The sequence below is a fragment of the Orycteropus afer genome, unplaced genomic scaffold (assembly GCF_000298275.1).
Source record: "Orycteropus afer afer isolate SDZICR_OR568_19922 unplaced genomic scaffold, OryAfe1.0 scaffold00006, whole genome shotgun sequence".
NCBI lineage: Eukaryota > Metazoa > Chordata > Mammalia > Tubulidentata > Orycteropodidae > Orycteropus > Orycteropus afer.
This window is the reverse complement of record NW_006921593.1, coordinates 28,166,552-28,186,236: the sequence shown is the minus strand read 5'-3', so window position 1 is coordinate 28,186,236 and position 19,685 is coordinate 28,166,552. Positions and strand designations below refer to the sequence as shown.

At 46.5% G+C, this 19,685-nt stretch overlaps 1 protein-coding gene across 1 annotated transcript in view; it reads left to right on the top strand.

Annotated features, from left to right (window-relative positions):
- Positions 1 to 676: 676 nt before the first annotated feature.
- ARMC9 (armadillo repeat containing 9) overlaps positions 677 to 19,685 on the top strand; it is a 167,432-nt gene continuing 148,423 nt past the window's right edge. The window contains exons 1-6 of the mRNA XM_007942017.2: positions 677 to 727; positions 3,173 to 3,298; positions 9,969 to 10,139; positions 12,799 to 12,954; positions 14,634 to 14,726; positions 15,554 to 15,578. Coding sequence (XP_007940208.1) covers positions 677 to 727; positions 3,173 to 3,298; positions 9,969 to 10,139; positions 12,799 to 12,954; positions 14,634 to 14,726; positions 15,554 to 15,578 — 622 coding nt within the window. The remainder of the gene's footprint in view (positions 728 to 3,172; positions 3,299 to 9,968; positions 10,140 to 12,798; positions 12,955 to 14,633; positions 14,727 to 15,553; positions 15,579 to 19,685) is intronic.

Below are 19,685 nucleotides of genomic sequence, written 5' to 3'. Positions count from 1 at the left end.
GTGTATTGCCTTTCCCATCACTAGAATTATCACGTGTCTACTATCTAGTAAGTGATTCTTCCTTCTTCTCCCTCCCATCCCTGGTGTCTGTCAAAGAACATTACTTGCTGTGTTTATACCTATTCTTGACTTTTTTTTTTTCCAAAAAATTTTTATGTACTCCTGTCTGTCCAGCTTTCCCTCCATGTGAATGCTGCCCCTCTGATGCCCCAAGGCCAATTGCTCTAAGGGGTGTATCTCTCCAGAGGAGGTGAGTACATCACCCTGGGGTAGGTGTTCTGCACGTTCTTGACTTTTTATAAAAGTGGCACCATGCAGTATTTGTCCTTTTATGTTTGCCTTGTTTCACTCAGCGTAACCTCCTCCGGATGCGTGCCTGTTACGCTGCATGGACTCATCTCATTCTTCTACATTGCTGTGTAGTATTCCGCTGTACGCCTGCACCACAGTTGGTTTACACATTTTCCCATTGATTCATTCATAACCTTCATTCTCCCTGCCGTGTAACCTAACATGTTCACAGGCTCCAGGGATTAGGACATGGACGTCTTTGGGGACCATTATTCTACTTACCACAGCCACCCTTGTGTGAGTCCACAGATGATTAAATGGAAGCTTTTGTCATGTTTTTGCCTTTAGAGATTTTTGCTGTGAGAATTACCAGTGACACTTCATCATGGGGGACATTCTGGCTCATGAATCCGAATTACTTGGACTAGTGAGAGAGGTAGGTGTATTACACGGAACATGGGAAAGGGATCATGGAAAGTTGTGGGTATTTTTAATGCAGTGAGCCCCATAGTACCCTGTATGCTGCTTCTGTGACTATAGGGGCATTACTTGTCTGTTTCCATTATATAATTTTCCATGTGTTTATTTTTGTTTTCATAAAGAAACTGATTTCTCACGTTTTTTTTTTTTTTTTTTTCAAATTACTTTAAGAAAATTATATTGAACTCTCATGGAATCCAGATGTTTGGAGTCCCGGAGGCTGGATGAACTCCTGAGACTATGGATCTAAAATAATCTTTAAACCGTAATCCAAATATATCCTCTGACATCTTCTTGAAACCAATCAGTAGTCTAGCTCCCCTAGTGAAGAAGGTGTGGTGGTTAAGTCTGTGTGTCAGCTTGGCTGGGCCCGGTTGAGCGGGTGGGCAGCTTAATGTAGTTATTCTCCATGGTGAGATTAGTAATTAACCCCATGGTGAAATCTGTCGGAGCAGCTGAGTAGCTGCTTTGGGTAAGTGGTCTGCTTCCCATATATAAGAAACAGCTTTGAGAATGGTTTCTAGCTTATGGTACACATGAACCCTGCATGTAGTCAAGTTGTTGTTCAGCAGCCTGCCATGCTCTGCTGATCCTGGGACTTTCAATGGACTTGAATTAATGGTCTGTCACTTGGTTTGATAACATCAGGACTGTGCCATTTTATTTGTCGACCTTGGGCTTGTCAGCCTCAGCCACCAGCAGCTGCCTGAGTGAAGAGATGTCTCTAGCTTCGGTGGGCTGGGAGCAAGAGGCAGAGCTGAAGCCCAAGGTAGAGGGACTTTCACACAGCCCCTAGAGTCTGGCACTTTGAACTCAGACTTCTAGCCTCCCGAACTGTAAGAGAATAAACTACTGTTTGTTCAAGCATCCCATTTGTGGTATATTCTTGTCAGAGTGGCACTAGGGAACCAGAAGAGAAGGTCTGCTTTGAGTAGTGTGCTCTTTGAAGATCTATGTATATGGGATCAAAGGAGCCCTGGTGATGCAGCTGTGAAAGTGCTCAGGTGCTAATTAAGAGCTTGGCGGTTCAAACCCACCAGCCACTCCATGAGAGAAAGATGTGGCAGTCTGCTTCCCTAAACCTTACAGCCTTGGAAACCCTTTCGGGCAGTTCTACTCTGTCCTCTAGGGTTGCTATGAGTCAGAATTGACTCAGTGGCATCAAGTTTGGATATGGGATTAAATTGACTACAGCAGCTTGAAAGATTAAATAAGACACATAAGGGCCAGTGAGAAAATGTTAGTGGGGGAAGAATAACTCAGAAAAGGAGGATGAGAATGTTGCACAACTTGTTTAGTTTTAGGGAACCCTGGTAGCTCAGTGGTTAAGCACTCGGCTGCTAACTGAAAGGTCTGCAGTTCAAACCCACCAGCCGCTCCACAGGACAAAGATATGGCAGTCTACTTCCATAAAGATTACAGCCTTGGAAACCCTGTGGGGTAGTTCTACTCTGTCCTGTGGGGTCACTGTGAGTGGAAATGAACTTGATGGCAGTGGGTTTGGGTAGCCTTTGGTTTTATGAAGGTTTCAGGGGATGTTTTTGCTTTAAGCTTTTAAGATGATCTCAGGACAGCAGTTTCAGGGGTTCCTCCAACTTCCATGGCTCCAGAAAGTTTGGTGAATAAACTTGTAAAGCCGTCTCAGCAGAGGCTGCGGACCAGGCGGGGGAAGCAGCCCTGTTAGAGGGTCTGTAGCCAGAGGGGCGTGGCTGCCACACGCTGCGAGGCAGAGGAGAAGGGTGCAGCACGTGGCAGAGGCACCTTAGAGTTCATTTTACACACATGCCAGTGAGGGGCCTTTCAAGAGGGGTGGGGCTTGAGTGGCTGTCCTGTGACATTGCCTGTCTTGTGAGGAATTAGTTTCTCCTGCTCTTAGGGACGGGAATTTTTTTTTTTTTTCTTTTAATACTTTTATTGTGATTTGGGTAAAAGTTCCCGAGCAAATTAGTTTTCCATTCAACAATTTATATACATTTTGTTTCGTGACATTGCTTGCAGTGTCCTCAGGACAGCTGTTATTTCTAATTCCCTCTATTTCCAGTAGCCAGTTCCCAGAGACTGACTAGATCAAAGCCGGCAGGCCTCCTGCCACCGCCCTTGCCTTCTCCATGCTGGGGCACATGCCACTGTGTCTCTGTTAGCCATTCCTGTGAATCAGGCTCACATTTTCTGCAGGAAAAGATTTTATTTCTTGGAAATGGTCTTCTGGGCTTTCATAGAAGACATGGGTAAGTAATTTCTGAGCTAGATCCAAATCACTCTGCTTCTCCCAAAGATGACGGTTCACTAACCCCATTATAAATAGGTGGTACTACTACACTGGTGCCATGTCATCAAAGACAGCTGCTTTGTTGGTGCTTAAAACAGGGAGGAAAAAATATTTTCCATGTTCTTTTCACAGTATTTAGATTTTGCCGAATTTGAAGACACTTTGAAAACTTTTTCGAAAGAGTGCAGAATAAAAGGAAAACCGTTATCTAAAACAGCAGGCAGTTCTGTAAAAGACTCCACGTCATTGATAATCCAGGTAACACTTGGCTCGTTTTTGATCTCTGTAGATAATCAGGATGTTCCAACTGGTGGAAAATGCTGCCACTAGAGAGTGCTGGAATTCCTTCTGGGAGTTACTTGTCGACTGCTCAGGTGTTTATGGACAAAGCAGTGATGTCATCGTTAGGTCTCTGCACCCTTCCTGGGAAGTATGTGGTGGCGTAAGGTCTCTCCTGTACGTTTATTGGGCAGAAGGAAAGGACGCTGTGTAGTGCGCAGGAGACAGATGTATTCCCAGTCCTGAACAGTTTCAGGCTATGAATTCTAGGCATGAGGGCTTCCACGGGGAACAAAGCAAAGCAAACTCTCTGGGGAGGCTGGAGGGGCTGAGAGCGAGAGCAGTGCCTCCAAGGCCGCCTGCTATCTGAGGGTGGTACCCCTGTGGTCCCAGCGGGCCCCAAGGGCTCAGAGACTGTGAGCGTCAACTCTCAGGGCTGGAAAGGATCTTAGAAGTCCTTGTGTCGACCACTGTTTGATGCCTAAATCCCATTTGTAACATTCTAGGTGATAAATGGTAAATGATCTGCCTTGAACATCGCCAGCGACAGCCTGCTGCTCTGAGGCAGCATGTTTCATATTTATTTCAATGTACTTCCAAAAAGAATGTAAGGTTTGGTTTGTGAGCCCCACTCGGGCACTGGAGATGAGCCCACAGCTGCTGCCTGTCTGCTCCTGGCCCTAGCTCCTCAGTGGCCTGGCCTGGGGCACTGCTGAGCAGGGCACTGCCAGGGCTGCCTGTGGCGTTCAAGGTCAGGTTGTGCCCTCTGCCCAGGGCCATGCAGGCCTGAGGCATCTGGGGGCGGAGCTGCCACCAGTTAGGACACAGACTCCCCAGTGGGGCCTGCAGCCCTGGAGTGAATTTTTCAGAATCCACAGCAGAAGTATCACCATTATTAAAGGTGGAGACAGGTTGTTCCTCGTCAGAGTGAAGCTTGTTCTTTGGAAAATCAGCCTCTCTCCCTAGCGCTTCCAGAACCTCGCCTGCCTGGTTCCTTCTGGACAAGGAAGGAGCGTATGATGGCCTGTTAAACCTGTAAGATGGGATGACGGCCGAGCATCTCTCCATAACCCGGGACGCTACCTTTGGGAGGCGCACAGCGGTCCTCCACACCTGACTAGTGGAATCGTCTGAATGTCTGGTGAAATTCACACGTGACCAGATGAAGTGACGGGATAGGCCAAGGCCAACAAGCTGTACATGGACGCTTCTTCGCATGTCTGGTACCTGTAGAGACGCCGCTGGGCCCTTTTTGCAACTGGCTTGCTCCCGCTGCATCTGAGGACACGTACATATCTCCTTAGACCTGTTTTTATACAACTTGAAAGACCAGAAAGCTTTTGTATCGCCTCCAGTGTATCTTTAATACTCCTCCGGTCAACAGCTGTGCCTCGCTGTGACATATTTCCCAAGCAGGAACCCCGAGCAGTAGCTTAGCGGAGCTTCCCCGAGCACAGTTCTAGACGAAGCGTGCACCACAGGTGTGTGCGCGTGGTGTCTGGATGGGTAATGTCGGTAGCATTTTGTGACCAGATAAGTTGCCCCAGGGCGTTGTTTTACGTGCAGGGACCCTTTCCAGGTAGAGAACTTGAATCCCAAGTGAGCGTGCAGATAGGTGCAGCTATAATGACGTGGAAAGGTTTGCAGGCCTAGGTCTACAAATGTAGCATTTAGAACAAACTGGGGAGAGGCCATTTGACACACGGGCTCTGCCAAGCCACATAGGAAAACATGTTGACGCCAAGCCTTAAAATACCCATGGGGAGTCTGCACCCTTCTCGTTAGTTCACTCTGTCAGAGTGGCCAGGAGCCATGGAGACTGCCTCCCCACAGCTGGGCCAGGCCCTGGCAACACTGCCCCCTGGAGGCGCCTCCGCACCTTTGTGTCAGGTATTGACAAGAACTTGTGAACCCTGTGGCCAGGTTCCCCCAAGTGTTCCAAGCAGTGGCTGTGCTCGGTGGCTTGCGGCCCTCCCCAAAGTTACTAACGTTTCCAAGGCAGAGGAAGAGAGAGGTTGGTTTTGAGGAGGCAGAAGCTCATTGTACATTTACTTTTTACCATGACTTCTTTGGGAGCTCTGGTAGCATAGTGCCTAAGGCATTTGACTGCTAACCAGCAGGCTGGCGGTTCAAACCCACCAGCCACTCCTCGGAAGGAAAGTTGGGCAATCTGCTTCTGTAGTGATTCTGCCTCGGAAACCCAAGGAAGGGTTGCTATGAGTCGGGTCCAACTCAACGGTACGTAACAACAACAACAACAATATCTTTAGGGCCACGTGTTTCAAAATGCTTTCTTTATCACTGTTTCCAGGAAGGAAAGTACTGTGAACATTGTTTCTGTTTGAATCTGGAGTCATTTTTAAAAGGAGGGCTTAATTTGAAAAATTCTCAGTTTAGTTCAAATGTCTGCCAGTCCCTTCCAGAGTAAGGTGATGGTCAGAGACAGTTGTTCTTGATCAGGTGGAGCAGGTAGAGCGGGGGAGGAGTTTGTAATGTTCACATGTGAAGGACTGAAAATCCTTGACTCCAGTCTAGCGAACCCCTGTCACAGTGCTAACTCCCGGTACGTTTTCGTTGCAGTGTTAATGAGCTTGGTTTTAAGAATGTAAAATAAATGACCTATAAAAAAGATGGTCATGTAGGAAAATCTTACAACCATTAAAAAAAAAAAGTGTAGAAGAACAATGACCAAATAAAGGGGATGAGCCACGGCAGAGGTTGGGTGGGGAAACTGATGATTCGATAGAAAATCCTATTGAAGAACTTCGGCAGTTGAGCACAAAATTTTGGGACTTCCGGTAAGATGCAGGAATAGGCAGACAAGCAACGCAGACCCTCTTCAACAAAGAAAAAAAAAAAACAGTTGACAGAGATACAGAAGATAATCCTGGAGCCTGAGCTTTGAAAGGAACTATGCATAACAACAACAACAACAATACAGAAGTGGATTAGGCACCAACTAGTGGAAAAACCTGAACGAAAACAGTGAGTACAGAGACGGTCGGAGCTGTGGACTGTCAGCTACTCTGACGGGACTAACAGCCTGAATATTTCCAAGTGATGTTGGGACCTAAGAACTGACCTAAAGATCAGCCCTGGTCACCAAGGTCTGCAGGGACGACTGCACTGGTGGCCTATGACTAGGAAGGGAAGCAGCAAGGAGGGAGACAACCTGAGCTGCTGACTTTCCACTGTCCGGAGGGTGCAGCCATTTTGATTGTTTACACGTGACAGCCATTTTGGATATTTAAAGTGACCAAGGGTGCAGTCATTTTGGATATTTAAAGTGACTGAGGGTGCAACCATTTTTAATGTTTACGAGCAGTGGCCATTTTGGATATTTAAAGTAACTGAGGGCACAGACATTTTGAATCTTTACAAATAGCATCCCTTTTGGATTTTAAAGGGATAGCATTCTCATTCAGATTCCAGGTACCTAAGAATAGGCTCTGTTTCCCAAGGTCAGCAGAGACATACGAGAGGCTGACAACAGGAAAGGAGGCAAGTGGTGAGTGTATATGTGCTGCCCACTAGCAAATAGAGGAGCACAGCACAGTACCCTGCTTGCATAGACAACATACAAAGAAAATGTGGGCAAGTCACTCCAACATACAATCACCAATTAAATATAAACAGAAAAACGTCACAATGCCTCGGAGACAACAGAGCATCACAGTCCACACAAAGAAGCAAGATAAAGCAGGAGAAACAAGGGACCAGGATATAGACCCAAAACACATCCCTGAGGAAGACACAGCTTGGAACTCCCTGATAAAGAATTCAAAAAAATTATATTTAGGTATCTTCGACAAATTGAAAGACAGATCAAGGAAAACACAGAGAAAACCCTAGAACAATTTTGAAAGACAATGTTGTTTGTTGTTGTTATGTGCGTCAAGTCAGCCCCGACTCATAGCGACCCCTCCTTGGGTTTCTGAGGCGGTATCATTACAGAAGTAGATTGCCCAACCTTCCTTCCGAGGAGTGGCTGGTGGGTTTGAACCGCCAGCCTTCCAGCCCTCTGGTTAGCAGTCAAGTGCCTCAGGCACTATGCTACCAAGAACAAAATGACAAAATAAATGAAAAATTAGAAATGATGCAAAATTTACACAAAGAAATCCAGAAGATTAATACTGAATTTTCAGAAATAGATAAGACATTGAATGGGCAAAGGACCAGAATTGAATCAATGGAAGACAGAATTAGGGAGATTGAAGGTAAATACCTGAACATTTCTTTGGAAAGGGATAAATCAGAAAAAAGAGCAAAACAAAATGAAGAAAGCCTAAGGTTCACGTGGGATACCATCAAAAGGAACAACCTACACGTAATTGGAATTCCAGAACAGGAGGAGACAAATAAAACCACAATGAAAATTGTTGAAGATTTGTTGGAAGAGAATTTTCCTGGAATGATGAAAGATGAGAATATATCCATTCAGGAAGTCCAACGAACCCCAAACAGACCCCAAAAGAAAATCACCCAGACATATCATCATCAAACTTGCCAAAACCAAAGACAAAGCAGAATCATGAGAGCAGCACAGGAAAAACTAAAAGTTACCTACAAGGGGCATCCAATAAGACTAAGCTCAGATTACTCGACAGAAACCATGCAGGCGAGAAAACAATGGGATGGTATACATAAAACCTTGAAAGAGAAAAATTTCCAACCAAGAATTATGTACCCAGCAGAATTGTCCCCCAAATATGATGGTGAAATTAGGACATTTCCAGATAAGCAGAAATCAAGGGAATTTGTTAAAACCAGACCAACCTTACAAAAGATGCAAAAGGGAGCCCTGTGGACAGAGAAGAAACAACAGCCAACAACAACTGACCATTAACACACATGATGACATAACCCAGAAACCAACCCAGCCATGGAAGTATCCAAAGTAAACAAGCCTACAAGATTGTAAACAGGGACCCAGAGACATCAATTGACAAATGAGGACAACTACAAACCAAAAAGAGGGAAAAAACTGTATCGTTACAGAACTTCTAGATGGTAGGGAAGTCAAGACAACTACGAGATAGAATGGACTGTTCTAAACTTGGGAAGAAAACTATAAATCATAGGGTAACCTCAAAGAAAAATGATAAACCTTCACATCAAAAAAGAAGACCAGCATAAATACTCAGCAAATACTAAAACAGTAACAATGAAGGGAGTGATAACACAATTCATAAACAAAATGAGCTCAGCATAGGAAATTATGTGGAATAAAGAAATCAACACCATGAAAAAGTACATGACAAAAATGACAGCAACACATTCATATTTGTCGATAATTACATATCTGGCAAGGCACTTATCTCTAAGATTTATAGGGGAAGAGTGGATGACTAAACTATGGTACATACACATAATGGAATGCTATGCAGCACTAAAGAATAATGTAGAGTCTGCAAAACACCGCATGATGTGGATGAACTTGAAGGACATTATGCTGAGTGACATAAGTCAATCACAGAAAGACAAATATAGTATTAGTTCGTTGTTGTGGAGGGTCAAGGAAAGGTTTATATATGGAGGGAAACTTTCTTTGTTGGTTGCCAAGGATGGGGGAGGGGAGGGAACACTGCAAAAAAAGGCATTGCCCCATGTCACTTTTGTGTATTTTACTGTACATAAATTATATTTCAGTAAAATGCACTAATAAAATTTTTGATCAGATCCCCTTGGGCAGTTGGAAGAAAAAAGGACAAAATATGAGACTCATTGTTTTGCACAGTTAGGAAGTTTTCTTGATTCTGCCTTTTACCTTAATCCTTCAAATTTAGCTGATTTGTGACAGGCCAGTTACTCTCCTTGTAAGGCAGGTGGCGTGATAATTTCTGTCTCCTTCCCCAAAGCACTGTATTTTGTCCAGTCACCAGAATCCTTGGAACCACCTGTGTCCCACATGGTCAGCTGCGTACCCGCGCTTCAAGGGGCTTCTAGCCTGTGTTTCCTCTGCCATCTCTAGCTGATGATTCCCTGTCACTGTTACTGATGGGCACAGTACCCACATGAGTTTCCTGGGATCTGTGGTGGTTTCCCACAGGGCCATCTCAAATGCATCGGAAATGCTCAGGCAGCAGGGGGCAAGGGGCAGCACCCACTTCCCAGGCCTGCATGGACCAGGCCCATCAGTGTGAGCTCGTACCAGTCAGGGACCGAGTGTGCTCTCAGCCAGTCTGAGTGTGTACAAGCTCATGTGTGTGAGGCGAGCTAGCCTCGTGGTCCCTCCCGCCTGTGTTTCATCATTGCACGCAGTAGGTCAGCAAGTCCCAAGGGTGACTTGACTGTAGCAACGTGTACCTGATTTCTCTGGCCTCACGTTCAGCCTGTGCCTGATTCCTTCCCGCTCAGAGACCTTCGGTGTTCTGTCTGTTCTCTGTGATGTCCAGATTCAATGAACTGGAGGGTGGGAAAGCAGGGCCGAGCGGAGGAAGCTCCGTGCGGAGGAAGCTCCGTGTGAGGAGCTTGATGCCCCTGGGATGTCTGCTTTTCTGTCCTTCACCTCTGAAAAGGGGACTTAGTTTCCTCACATTGAAACCACGGGCACATGGACCATCTGAGGTCCTGGGGGTGTGAGGATGTGGAGTATGGGGAGAATGTGCGTCCCTTGCAGCTGGGCTTCAGTCTGCTGTCTTCTCCGCAGAAGGATCTCGTCGCTGCCTTTGACAGTGGAGACCAGAAGGCCTTCTTCAGTCAGTGGGAGGAGCACATTCCCAGCTCAGTCCGAGACGGGGACCCCCTTGCCCAGAAGTTGGAGTTCTACCTTCACATCCATTTTGCCATCTACCTTCTGAAGTCCTCGCTAGGGAGACCTGTAGGTCCACCTTGTTGGAGTTGGTCTGAGTGCTGTGTGAGAGGAGAATGTAGTCATTATGGAGACCTGTCGGTCCACCTTGGGTCTGAGTTGGTCTGAATGCTGTGTGAGAGGAGAATGGTAGTCCGTTATGTCTTCCAGATGAGCATTAATTCAGTTTTGTGGCCGTTTTATCATACTGTTTATAGGATGCAGGTATCTTGTGTGTTGATGAGTGAAGTTCTGCCTCAATCCCAGTGGTTTATTTTCTAAATTATTTGACAGTTAAATCACTTCTGTAAAGAAAGTATCATTGACTACCTCAAGTTTTTGGAAACTCAACAAATGAAGGTTTGGTTTTTCTTTGCAACTTGACGTATACATGTATGTCAAAACCCACCAGACCGAATCCACTGCCACCAAGTTGATTCTCATTCATAGCAACCCCGTATAGGTTTTCAAGGCTGTAAATCTTGACAGAAGTAGACCGCCTCAATTTTCTCCTGAAGAGAAGCTGGTGGATTTGAACCACCAACCTTCTAATTAGCAGATGAATGCCTCAACCACTGCACCACCAGAGGTCATCTGTGTCGAAGATAGTACATATTAAGATTATGTATTAGACCGTGTATTAGAATATAAATTTGAACTTACAGAAAAAGGACTTGCCTGCTTGTGGAAGTGCATGTGAGTGATAACGTTGCATTTGGCTTCTGCATTCTTTTCCCAGCGGGGCTGGAGATGTGGAGAGAGGAGAGAGCTGAGATTTCAAGCTGCTGCCCCAGGTGGATCTTTGGGTGCAGAGGAAACAACAGAAAGGATGTAGTCATTTGGGAGTAGAGTTGAGATGAATTTGGCCACGTGCATTTGTTTGGTGGCTTCTTGCCTTAGCTACTGCTCCTAGACCTGTGCAAACAGAATATCAAGGGGGCCAAAGGAAGCGAAGGGTAGCGGGAATGGCATTCCAATACGTGGTCCGAGCTGGTCTGGGAAGGTTCTTCCTCAAGACATTACCCAAGAGAGCAGATCATGGGACAGTGTAATTTTCCTGGTACCTGTTTCTGTTCTCCGACGTTTTCACTTTGATGTAAGAGGAAAATTGTTCCAGCATCGCAGCCCTGTGTGAGAAAAGAAGCCCCAGAGGGTTTCTTAGGCTGTAACCTTTATGAAAGCAGGTCACCAGGTCTTTTTTCTGTGAAGCCACTAGTGGGGTTTGAACTACTGACCTTTTGGTTAGAAGCTGAGCACTTAACCGTTGTGCCACTAGGGCTCCCATCAAGAAAAATTGGCAAACTTACTTTGTTTTGAAGTCCAGTGGTCAGAAGAGGGCTGCATGATAGAGGGGAAATGAGATGGGCTGATGGGACCCGCTCAGGCTGTGGCTGACACTGTGTCTCAGGCTGACAGGCGTAGCTGGTCAGGCCCCGTGGGCAGGGAGGGAAAGCCACAGGTGAGAAGTTGAGCAGCTCAACTCATCTGACCTTCTCCTTGAGGCCTGAGAGGTGCATTGACTTATCCAAGGTGACACGGATTTTGGGAAGCAGAGCCAGACCAGTCCTTAGCTTAAGGAAGGAAAAGCCATGATAGGAAGCTTTTTGTTCAAAAAAACTGTGAGGACACGCCAGCCAGTTCACTCCTAGGAACCTCTCCCATCTGCCATGAGCTGGAGCTGGCTTGACGGCGACTAACAACAGCACTCCTAAGGAAATCACCAGGATGTGGACAGATGCTTATGCGCAATGTCTGAGAAGTGGGAAGAGTGTGCGTGGCTCGTAACGCGGGAGCTGTTGTCAGGTGCTGTTGAGTTGACTCCAGTTCATAGCGACCCCCTGTCCAACAGAAGGAAGCACTGCCTGGGCCTGGGCCAGCCTTCCAGTCCTTGCGATGCCTGAGCCCCTCGCTCCAGCCGCTGGGTCAGTCCATCTTGTTGAGGGCCTTCCCCTTTTTCACTGGCTCTCCGCTTTACCAAGCATGAGATCCTTCTCCAGGGAGTGGTCCCTTCTGACCACACGACCAAAGTAGGTGAGGCGAAGTCTGGCCATTCTCACTTCCAACGAGAATTCTAGCCACACTTCTTGCAGGACAGCTCTGGAGGAATTAGTTACATAAATTATGATAGATCCACAAGATGAGGTTTTGCCCTGCTCTTAAAAATGATGTCTATAAAGAATTTGAGACATGAGGAAGTGGTCATAATAAAGCCGAAGAGCAGCATAATGAATTGTATGAAGAGATGGATGGACAGACGGACGGACGGATTGATGGAGATTTATGTAGTTCTCATATTCCTGAGAAAGTTTCACTAAGAGTTGACATTTGAAGTGATGTTAGAGTGAGTTGGCACAGTCTGCTTGCTAGGCCAGATGGGGAAACTAAAACCAAACGAAGAGGTGATTCCGATTTGTAGTGACCCTATAGGGCAGAGTAGAACTGCCCCAAGGCTATCATCTTTATGAAAGGGGATGGCCTCATCCTTCTCCCTCAGCGTAGGTCGGAACCCCCCACCTTCTGGTTAGCAGACGCGCTTTAACCGCTGCGCCGCCAGAGCTCTTGCCGCGTTGGGGAGGCTGGGAGTGACATGGCGGGAACTGAAGAAGCCGTGGCTTCTCTGCACGTGTGTTAGTGTTCTCTCAGGCTGGGCAAACAGGAGACCGGCAGCAAGCTTCTCCCTTCCTCGTAGGACAAAGAGGAGCTGGACGAGAGGATGTCTTATTTCAAAACCTTCCTGGAGACCAAAGGGACGGCGATGAGCCAGACCACGGAGTTCCTTCCTTACTACGCCCTTCCATTTGTCCCCAACCCCACGGTGCATCCCTCCTTCAAAGAGCTCTTCCAGGTGAGCGGCAGCCTCTGTGGCTTGTGTCACATCCCACACGTGTTGCCATCCCCTTTGTACACACTGGTGGTTCCTGAGTGATGCTCGGAAAAAACAAAACCTGCTGACGTCACATTTAAAAAGATAAGAGTTCTGCTGTCAGGGGGAGAAGTCAAACAGTCACCGATATGATTTAAAGTCTGCATTCTCCAAACGGAGAAACTGTGGCAGAAAAGGGGAGTGACTTAAAAAAAAAAGTTATTTGAGTGAAAGTTTACAGAGCAAATTGGTTTTCCGTTCAACAACCCATGCGTATTCCTTTCTGTGACGTCTGGGGAGTGCCTTTTTCTAAGGCGACACAGCAGAACCAGGCCAGCGCCTCTCCCGTCAGCTCATCCTTCGTCTCGTTCAGCTTCTTTCGGAAGCCTGAGAGACAGGTGCCCATCAGCCCTGGGAAATGTTGTTCTTCTCAAAGCACTTCACAGAAACAGGCTGAACGGTGAGGAAAAGATTGGAGATCTTAGAAGTTCTATCCCAGTCTTATCCCTGCCATACAAGCTGCGTGTTGTTCTTTACGTTGTAAGATAAGGCATTGAATTATGCAGAATGGCATTCAAGAGCAGCACCGTCTACCTGGCAGGCCACATGTCCCAGGTAAGGGTATTGTTTATTTTGTTTCACTTTGTTTTTCAAGATGTCTTGACTTGTGTTGGCCAATGTCCTTTCTTGAGGTTCTTTTTACATGAATGAGCTCGGAGAGTCTCGAGCTATGCACACATTACAAACAAGGTTATCACGCAGTGCCAGGAAGTACAAGGTCTTTAAAAACATAAGAACTTTCCTCTCATTGGGCAGTGTTTTTTCCAGAAGTCAGATAGCATACTGGATACTGTGATTTGTGGAAGGGGCAGGGGGTGTGGAGGAGTAGATGGAGCTGGAGAAGGGGAGACAGTGGGACAGTGGAAGGTCTGAGGGAGACGGGGCGGGATCGAAGCTGATAGGAATTCCTGGCGCTGGAACTTCTTTTTCTGGAATTTCCTGGTTGGGGTGGATGATACCTTTGCATGAAGACTTTGAGGGAAATTGCTCTGAGCACAATCACTCTGTCCCACTTGGTTTCATTAAGTCATTTTTTTCTTTCTTAATGAGCAAATTGAGATAAATCATTTGTTTTTCAGGGGCAAATCAGATGAAGAGTATTTCATAATCCTTGACATGATGGAGTATTTGATGTAGATAATAATAGCTTTTGTCCTTTTCTTCTTAACCAGATGGGGGTATGGAATTGAGTCTCCTTCTTTGGAAAACTTGCAGTAACTTAGGGAAAACTGTGTTACACCAACCTCTGCCCTGTGTGCCGCACCTGTATTGAATAATTTTTGGTATTCAACCCGAGGAAAGGACTTACCGTGCTGTGTTTAAATCTGTGAGACCGTCAGCCCAGGGACAAGGTCCCTTTTTCCCAGCTTAGGAGAGGGCTCTGTTCCTCCTCTCACACCGCTGCTTGGATCTCGTATGAATGTCTGGGTCACAGGTCCGAGAAGCTGTTCTCCGTGGTGGCACCTCACTGGCAGGACACCTGGCTTCTGGTGACAGTGACTGTGATGGGGATCTCTGACCGGACGGCCATGTCCACCCGATGACACTGTCAACATTTAGTGATCCAGTGCTTTCACGTTTGTCTCTGTTTTTTCCTGCAGGATTCCTGGACTCCAGAGTTAAAGTTGAAGTTGGAAAAGTTTCTGGCTTTAATTTTTAAAGCCAGTAACACGCCAAGGCTCTTAATGCTCTGTGTATCCTTTTAAAGCTGATGGAGACCCCCTCCCAGTTAGGGCCAATTTTCTTTAGAGGAGCAGTGGGAAGGTCTTCTGAAGGGGATAAGGTGGCCGGTTGGAGACAGTGTGGTAAAGTCGTAGAATTCTCCCCTTCTGTGGGGGGAGGTCGGAATCCCCGGGCGGCGGCACTGGTTGATTGCTCAGCTGTTAACCGAAGGCTGGAATGTCCGGTCCACCCAGAGGCACCTCAGAAGAAAGGCCTGGTGATTGACTTCCAAAAATCAACCACTGAAAACCCGGGAGGTCGCCATGAGTTAGGCTCGATGGCCACTGTGCCGGTCCGGTTCCTGGCCGGTGCCCCTGGTACCAGCCATCCTGTGTGCCAGTGGAGCTTCCAGGCCCCGAGGACAGGCCTGACGAGCCCCTTGCAGAGTCAGCCAGTGCACACTCCGGACCCCAGCAGGGTGGTCCAGCGATTGCAGGGCTGGTGCAGGGCCAGGCACTGCTGTGTTCTGTTGGGCATGGGGTCACCATGACCTGGGGGCTGGCCCACTGGCAGCTGATAACAAGGCCAGTGGGAGGCCACTGACACAGTGCAAGGCTTGGGCCCCACAGTGATAGGGGAGATGGAGATGATGATTTACTGGGGAGGGAGTCTGCCTTGTGCTGCCAATCCAGTCAGCTGCCTTTGTGCTTTGGAGCGTATCTGGCAGCTGGCCTCCGCTGTCTGAGAATTCGTTATCTGCTTTTTCACTGGGCTGAGACTTTTCTCTGATTGGCCACACAATGTGAGACACCCTGAGTGTCCTGAGTGCCCATTTTCCTGAACTTCTTTCTCATCCCAGAAGGAGAACGGACCAAGTAACAAAGGTAAGCCATCTAGATTACAGTTGTTCTAAGAACCACTTAAGGAATGCGATAGGGACAGAGGTGGAGAGTATCCGAGGACTTGGCACGTGAGGGTTTACAGTCCAGATGTTTAGGAAGGGCGTGGCCGTCATGCAGAGGTTTACAGTCCAGATGTTTAGGAAGGGCGTGGCCGTCATGCTTCTCTGCGACTCTGTGAGGCTCACTTTGCTGGAAGGCGGGTATGCTGAGCGCCATTTGGCGTCTCAGATAACGGGCTGGAGAAGTAAAGGGAACCCAAGCCGTGTCCCAGAGGGAAGTGACTGCAGCACCACTGTGCAGCCTGGGTGAGGAAGGAATTAGTTTAGTATCTTTAACGTTTACCTTGACCTAGTCAAATGAGATGGAGCCCTGGTGGCATGTTGGCTAAGTACACTCGGCTGCCAACTGAAAGATCAGTAGTTCAAACCCACCAGCTGCTCTACTGGAGAAAAGACCTGGAGGTATAAAAGTGACAGCGTTGGAAACCCAGTGGGGCAGTTCTGCTCTGTCCTGTTGGGTTGCTATGAGTCGGAACTGATTCGACAGCAACCAGCAAGTCAAGTGGGGTCTTACCCTAGGAGCAGTGTGGAGTACCTGTTCTTATAAAGGATTTTAATTTCTTACATTCAGAGTAGGAATGCCAATCTTAAGTGTTTTGTGTAAGATGATATTATTTTGGCCAATCATTTTTACCTGGACTGTTCATTTTTCAGTAAGGTGAAAAACACTGGAGTTAAATGAAATCAGTGGCCACAGTCAGGGACGTGGTCCGAGTTCTGTCTTTGATGCCACATGATAACTAGGGCCTGAATGATCATGTCGGGAAGGCACGGTGCCTCCTGCCTACAGAAGTGTGGATGGTGTAATCCCCCGTTCCCAGCCGGTGGGGTCTCACTGTGCCAAGTGGACCCTTTGTTCCATACCCGATGGAGCACATTTGCCCTTATCAAGCCGAGGCCTGTTGGGAGGGATTTCCAAACATCCTGGTGCTGTTTTTCCATATTTCCTTTTAGAGCGTTGGAGTTTTTTTTTTTTTTTAAAGAAAGGAAATATTAGTAAGTTATTTGCTTGCCAGGGGTTGACAAATAGGGTTTAGGTTTGAGAAAACAAACAATGCTTGTGGAGCTTTGGTAGGCCAGAGACCTGCCTTAGCTGTTGGTGGAATCTGCTAAGTCCCTGTCACATTGGGTCCAGGGACCCCGAGGACTGGGGGAGTGGGAGTTGTGAGAAACTTCTCCCGATTCCCGAGTTGCTCTCAGCCCCGGCATCCCCAGCATACCCTGCAGCTCGCTTCCTGTGGGAAACCATACTGTCTGTGTAAGGAACCTGTTTCCCAGATACGATACACTGAGGACAGGGTGCCAATAGAGGAGTCTGATTTTTATAGGTCTTTAATTTGGAATTTCAGTCAGACCAGGGTTTTGTTGTTGTTGTTGTTGTTGTTGTTGTTAGGTGCCGTCGAGTGGTCTCCGACTCAGTGACCTCATGTACAACACAACGAAACACTGCCCGGTCCTGTGCCGGCCCCAAGATGCTTGCTGTACCTGAGCCCATCGTTGCAGCCACTGTGTCAGTCCATCTTGTTGAGGGCCTTCCCCTTTTTCGTTGTCCCTCCACTTTGCAAAGCATGACACCCTTCTCCAGGGAATGGTCCCTTCTTACAATGTGACCAAAGTAGGTGAGACGGAGTTTGACCATTCTCACTTCCAAGGAGCATTCCGGCTCTACTTCTTGCAAGACAGATTTCTTCTTTTAGCAGTCCATGGTACTTTCAGCATTCTTCACCAACACCACAATTCAAAAGCATCGACTCTTCTTTGCTCTTCCTTATCCATTGTCCAGCTCTCACATGCATATGAGGCGATTGAAAATACCATGGCTTGTTTCAAGCGCACCTTAGTCTTCAGAGAAACATCTTTGCTCCTCAGCACTTGAAAAAGGTCCTTTGCAGCTGATTTGCCCAATGCTGTATGACTTCTGATGTCTTGACTGATCCTTGCATTGGTGTTGATTGTAGAACCAAGTAATACAAAGTCTTTGACAACTTCAATCTTTTCGCCATTTATCATGATGCTGCTTATTGGTGCTGTTGTGAGGATTTTTGTTTTCATTTTATTGAGGTGTAATCCATACTGCACACTGTAGTCTTCAGTCTTCATCAGGAAGTGTTTCAAGTCATCCTCGTTTCAGCAAGCAAAGTTGTGTTGTCAGCATAACACAGCTTGTTAATGAGTCTTCCTCCAATCCTGATGCCACATTCTTCTTCATATAGTCCAGCTTCTCAGATTATTTGTTCAGCATACAGATTGAATAAATATGGTGAAAGGATACAACCCTGACACACTCCCTTCTTGATTTTAAACCATGCAGTGTCCCCTTGTTCTGTTTGAATGACAGCCTCTTGGTCTATGTACAGGTTCCTCATGAGCACAATTAAGTATTCTGCAATTCCCATTCTTCTCATTGTTATCCATAATTTGTTATGATCCACACAATTGAATGACTTGGCATAGTCAATAAAATACAAGTAAACATCTTTCTGGTATTCTTTGCTTTCAGCTAAGATCCATCTGATATCAGTAGTGATATCCCTCATTCTACATCCTGTAAACCAGAGTTTAGTAAGTTTAATTTTAATTGAGTGTTCTGTGGATGGCCAAGCCAACTGAAGTAAGTCTGGAAGATGTAGTCAGTCTGCCTGCATCTGAATAAAGTCCCCATGGTGTGTGTGTGTGTGTGTGTGTGTGTGTGTATCACAGAGCAGCACAGCAAAGGTCCCTTGGGCCAGGGTTCTCTGAGGCCAGGGCTGCCTTGGGCCAGGCCTCCCTAAGGCCAGTCCTCTCGAGAGGAATGACAGTCAGCAGTGATAACAAGGCACAAAGATATCCCAATTTTAATTGCAGACTCAGGTCTTGTTTTTGAAATTGAATGATTGGGTAACCCTTATTCTATGTATCTCGATAAGAAAGGTTTCAGGGATAAAGTGAGACTTCCATAAGCTGCTGAAAAAGCCAGACAAGTGCTTGGAGTGGAAACACTCTGACATGAAATCACATGAAAAGATGGCCTTTACAAAAAAAAAAAAAAAGAAGGTGGGGACCAGGTTTGCTGGTCCAATAGAGCCTGGTGGAACCACTAAGACTATGGCCCCTAGCTGCCCTTCAGGTCTGGAATTGAACCTACACCTGTGGTTTCCAGCCAAACAGAGTACAGGCAAGTGAGTTAAACATTTACCTCAAGTAGACACACGCCCTGGAGAGAACAATCATGGGAGAAGGAAGGGCTGCTTATGCACAGGGAGATAGCTCAGGGGACAGGAGAGTATGGAAGGATGGACACTGGGAGGAGGTAACTATGGGGAGGAAGTGGGAGGGGAGCTGCTGCATTGTGGTAAACTGGTCAATGACATGAGACAAAGTATATGTGAACTGCTGTATGAAAAGTGAATTTACTCTGTAAATCTTCACCCAAATCAAAATAAAATTAAAAAAAAAAAAAAAGATGGCCTTCAGAATAGAAACTTCGGTTGGCAGCGTAGCACATAGGATTGTTAGTTTCACATAGCACCTAAAGAGGATGTAAAACAGTATTCATCAACATCTCTGGTATCATTGCTTCAGGCCCTATGGACAGTGCTACTGGTCACTTTTCTTATGTTCAGAACCTAGACAGTATCTTTCTGGGATGACCTGTATTCATAGTTACAGCTGTCTTCCCCCGGTGTTGGTGGATTAACAAAACAGCCAATTTATATCTAATTCAAAGAAGGAAGAGTGTTGTCATCTTGTTAAAATAGAGTGATTGCATGTAGGTTTTTCTGTCAGGTTAGAACAACAATTCTGTATTTTAAAATTTAACATTTGGCCTTGAGCAGCCCAGAGCTCTCTAAAATTACAGTCTCTCCTCTTAAAACACACACACACATACAGTGCACCTACTGTTGTACCCAGGTTATAAAGGAGATGCTCGGAAGAGAGGAATATGCTAACACACGATAATGCAAATGCACTAGGAAAGTTTATTAGCTAACTTAAGTTAGGGTCTTTGCCCTTACCAGGTCAGTGGCTTAAGCAAAAGACCCCGTGCCCC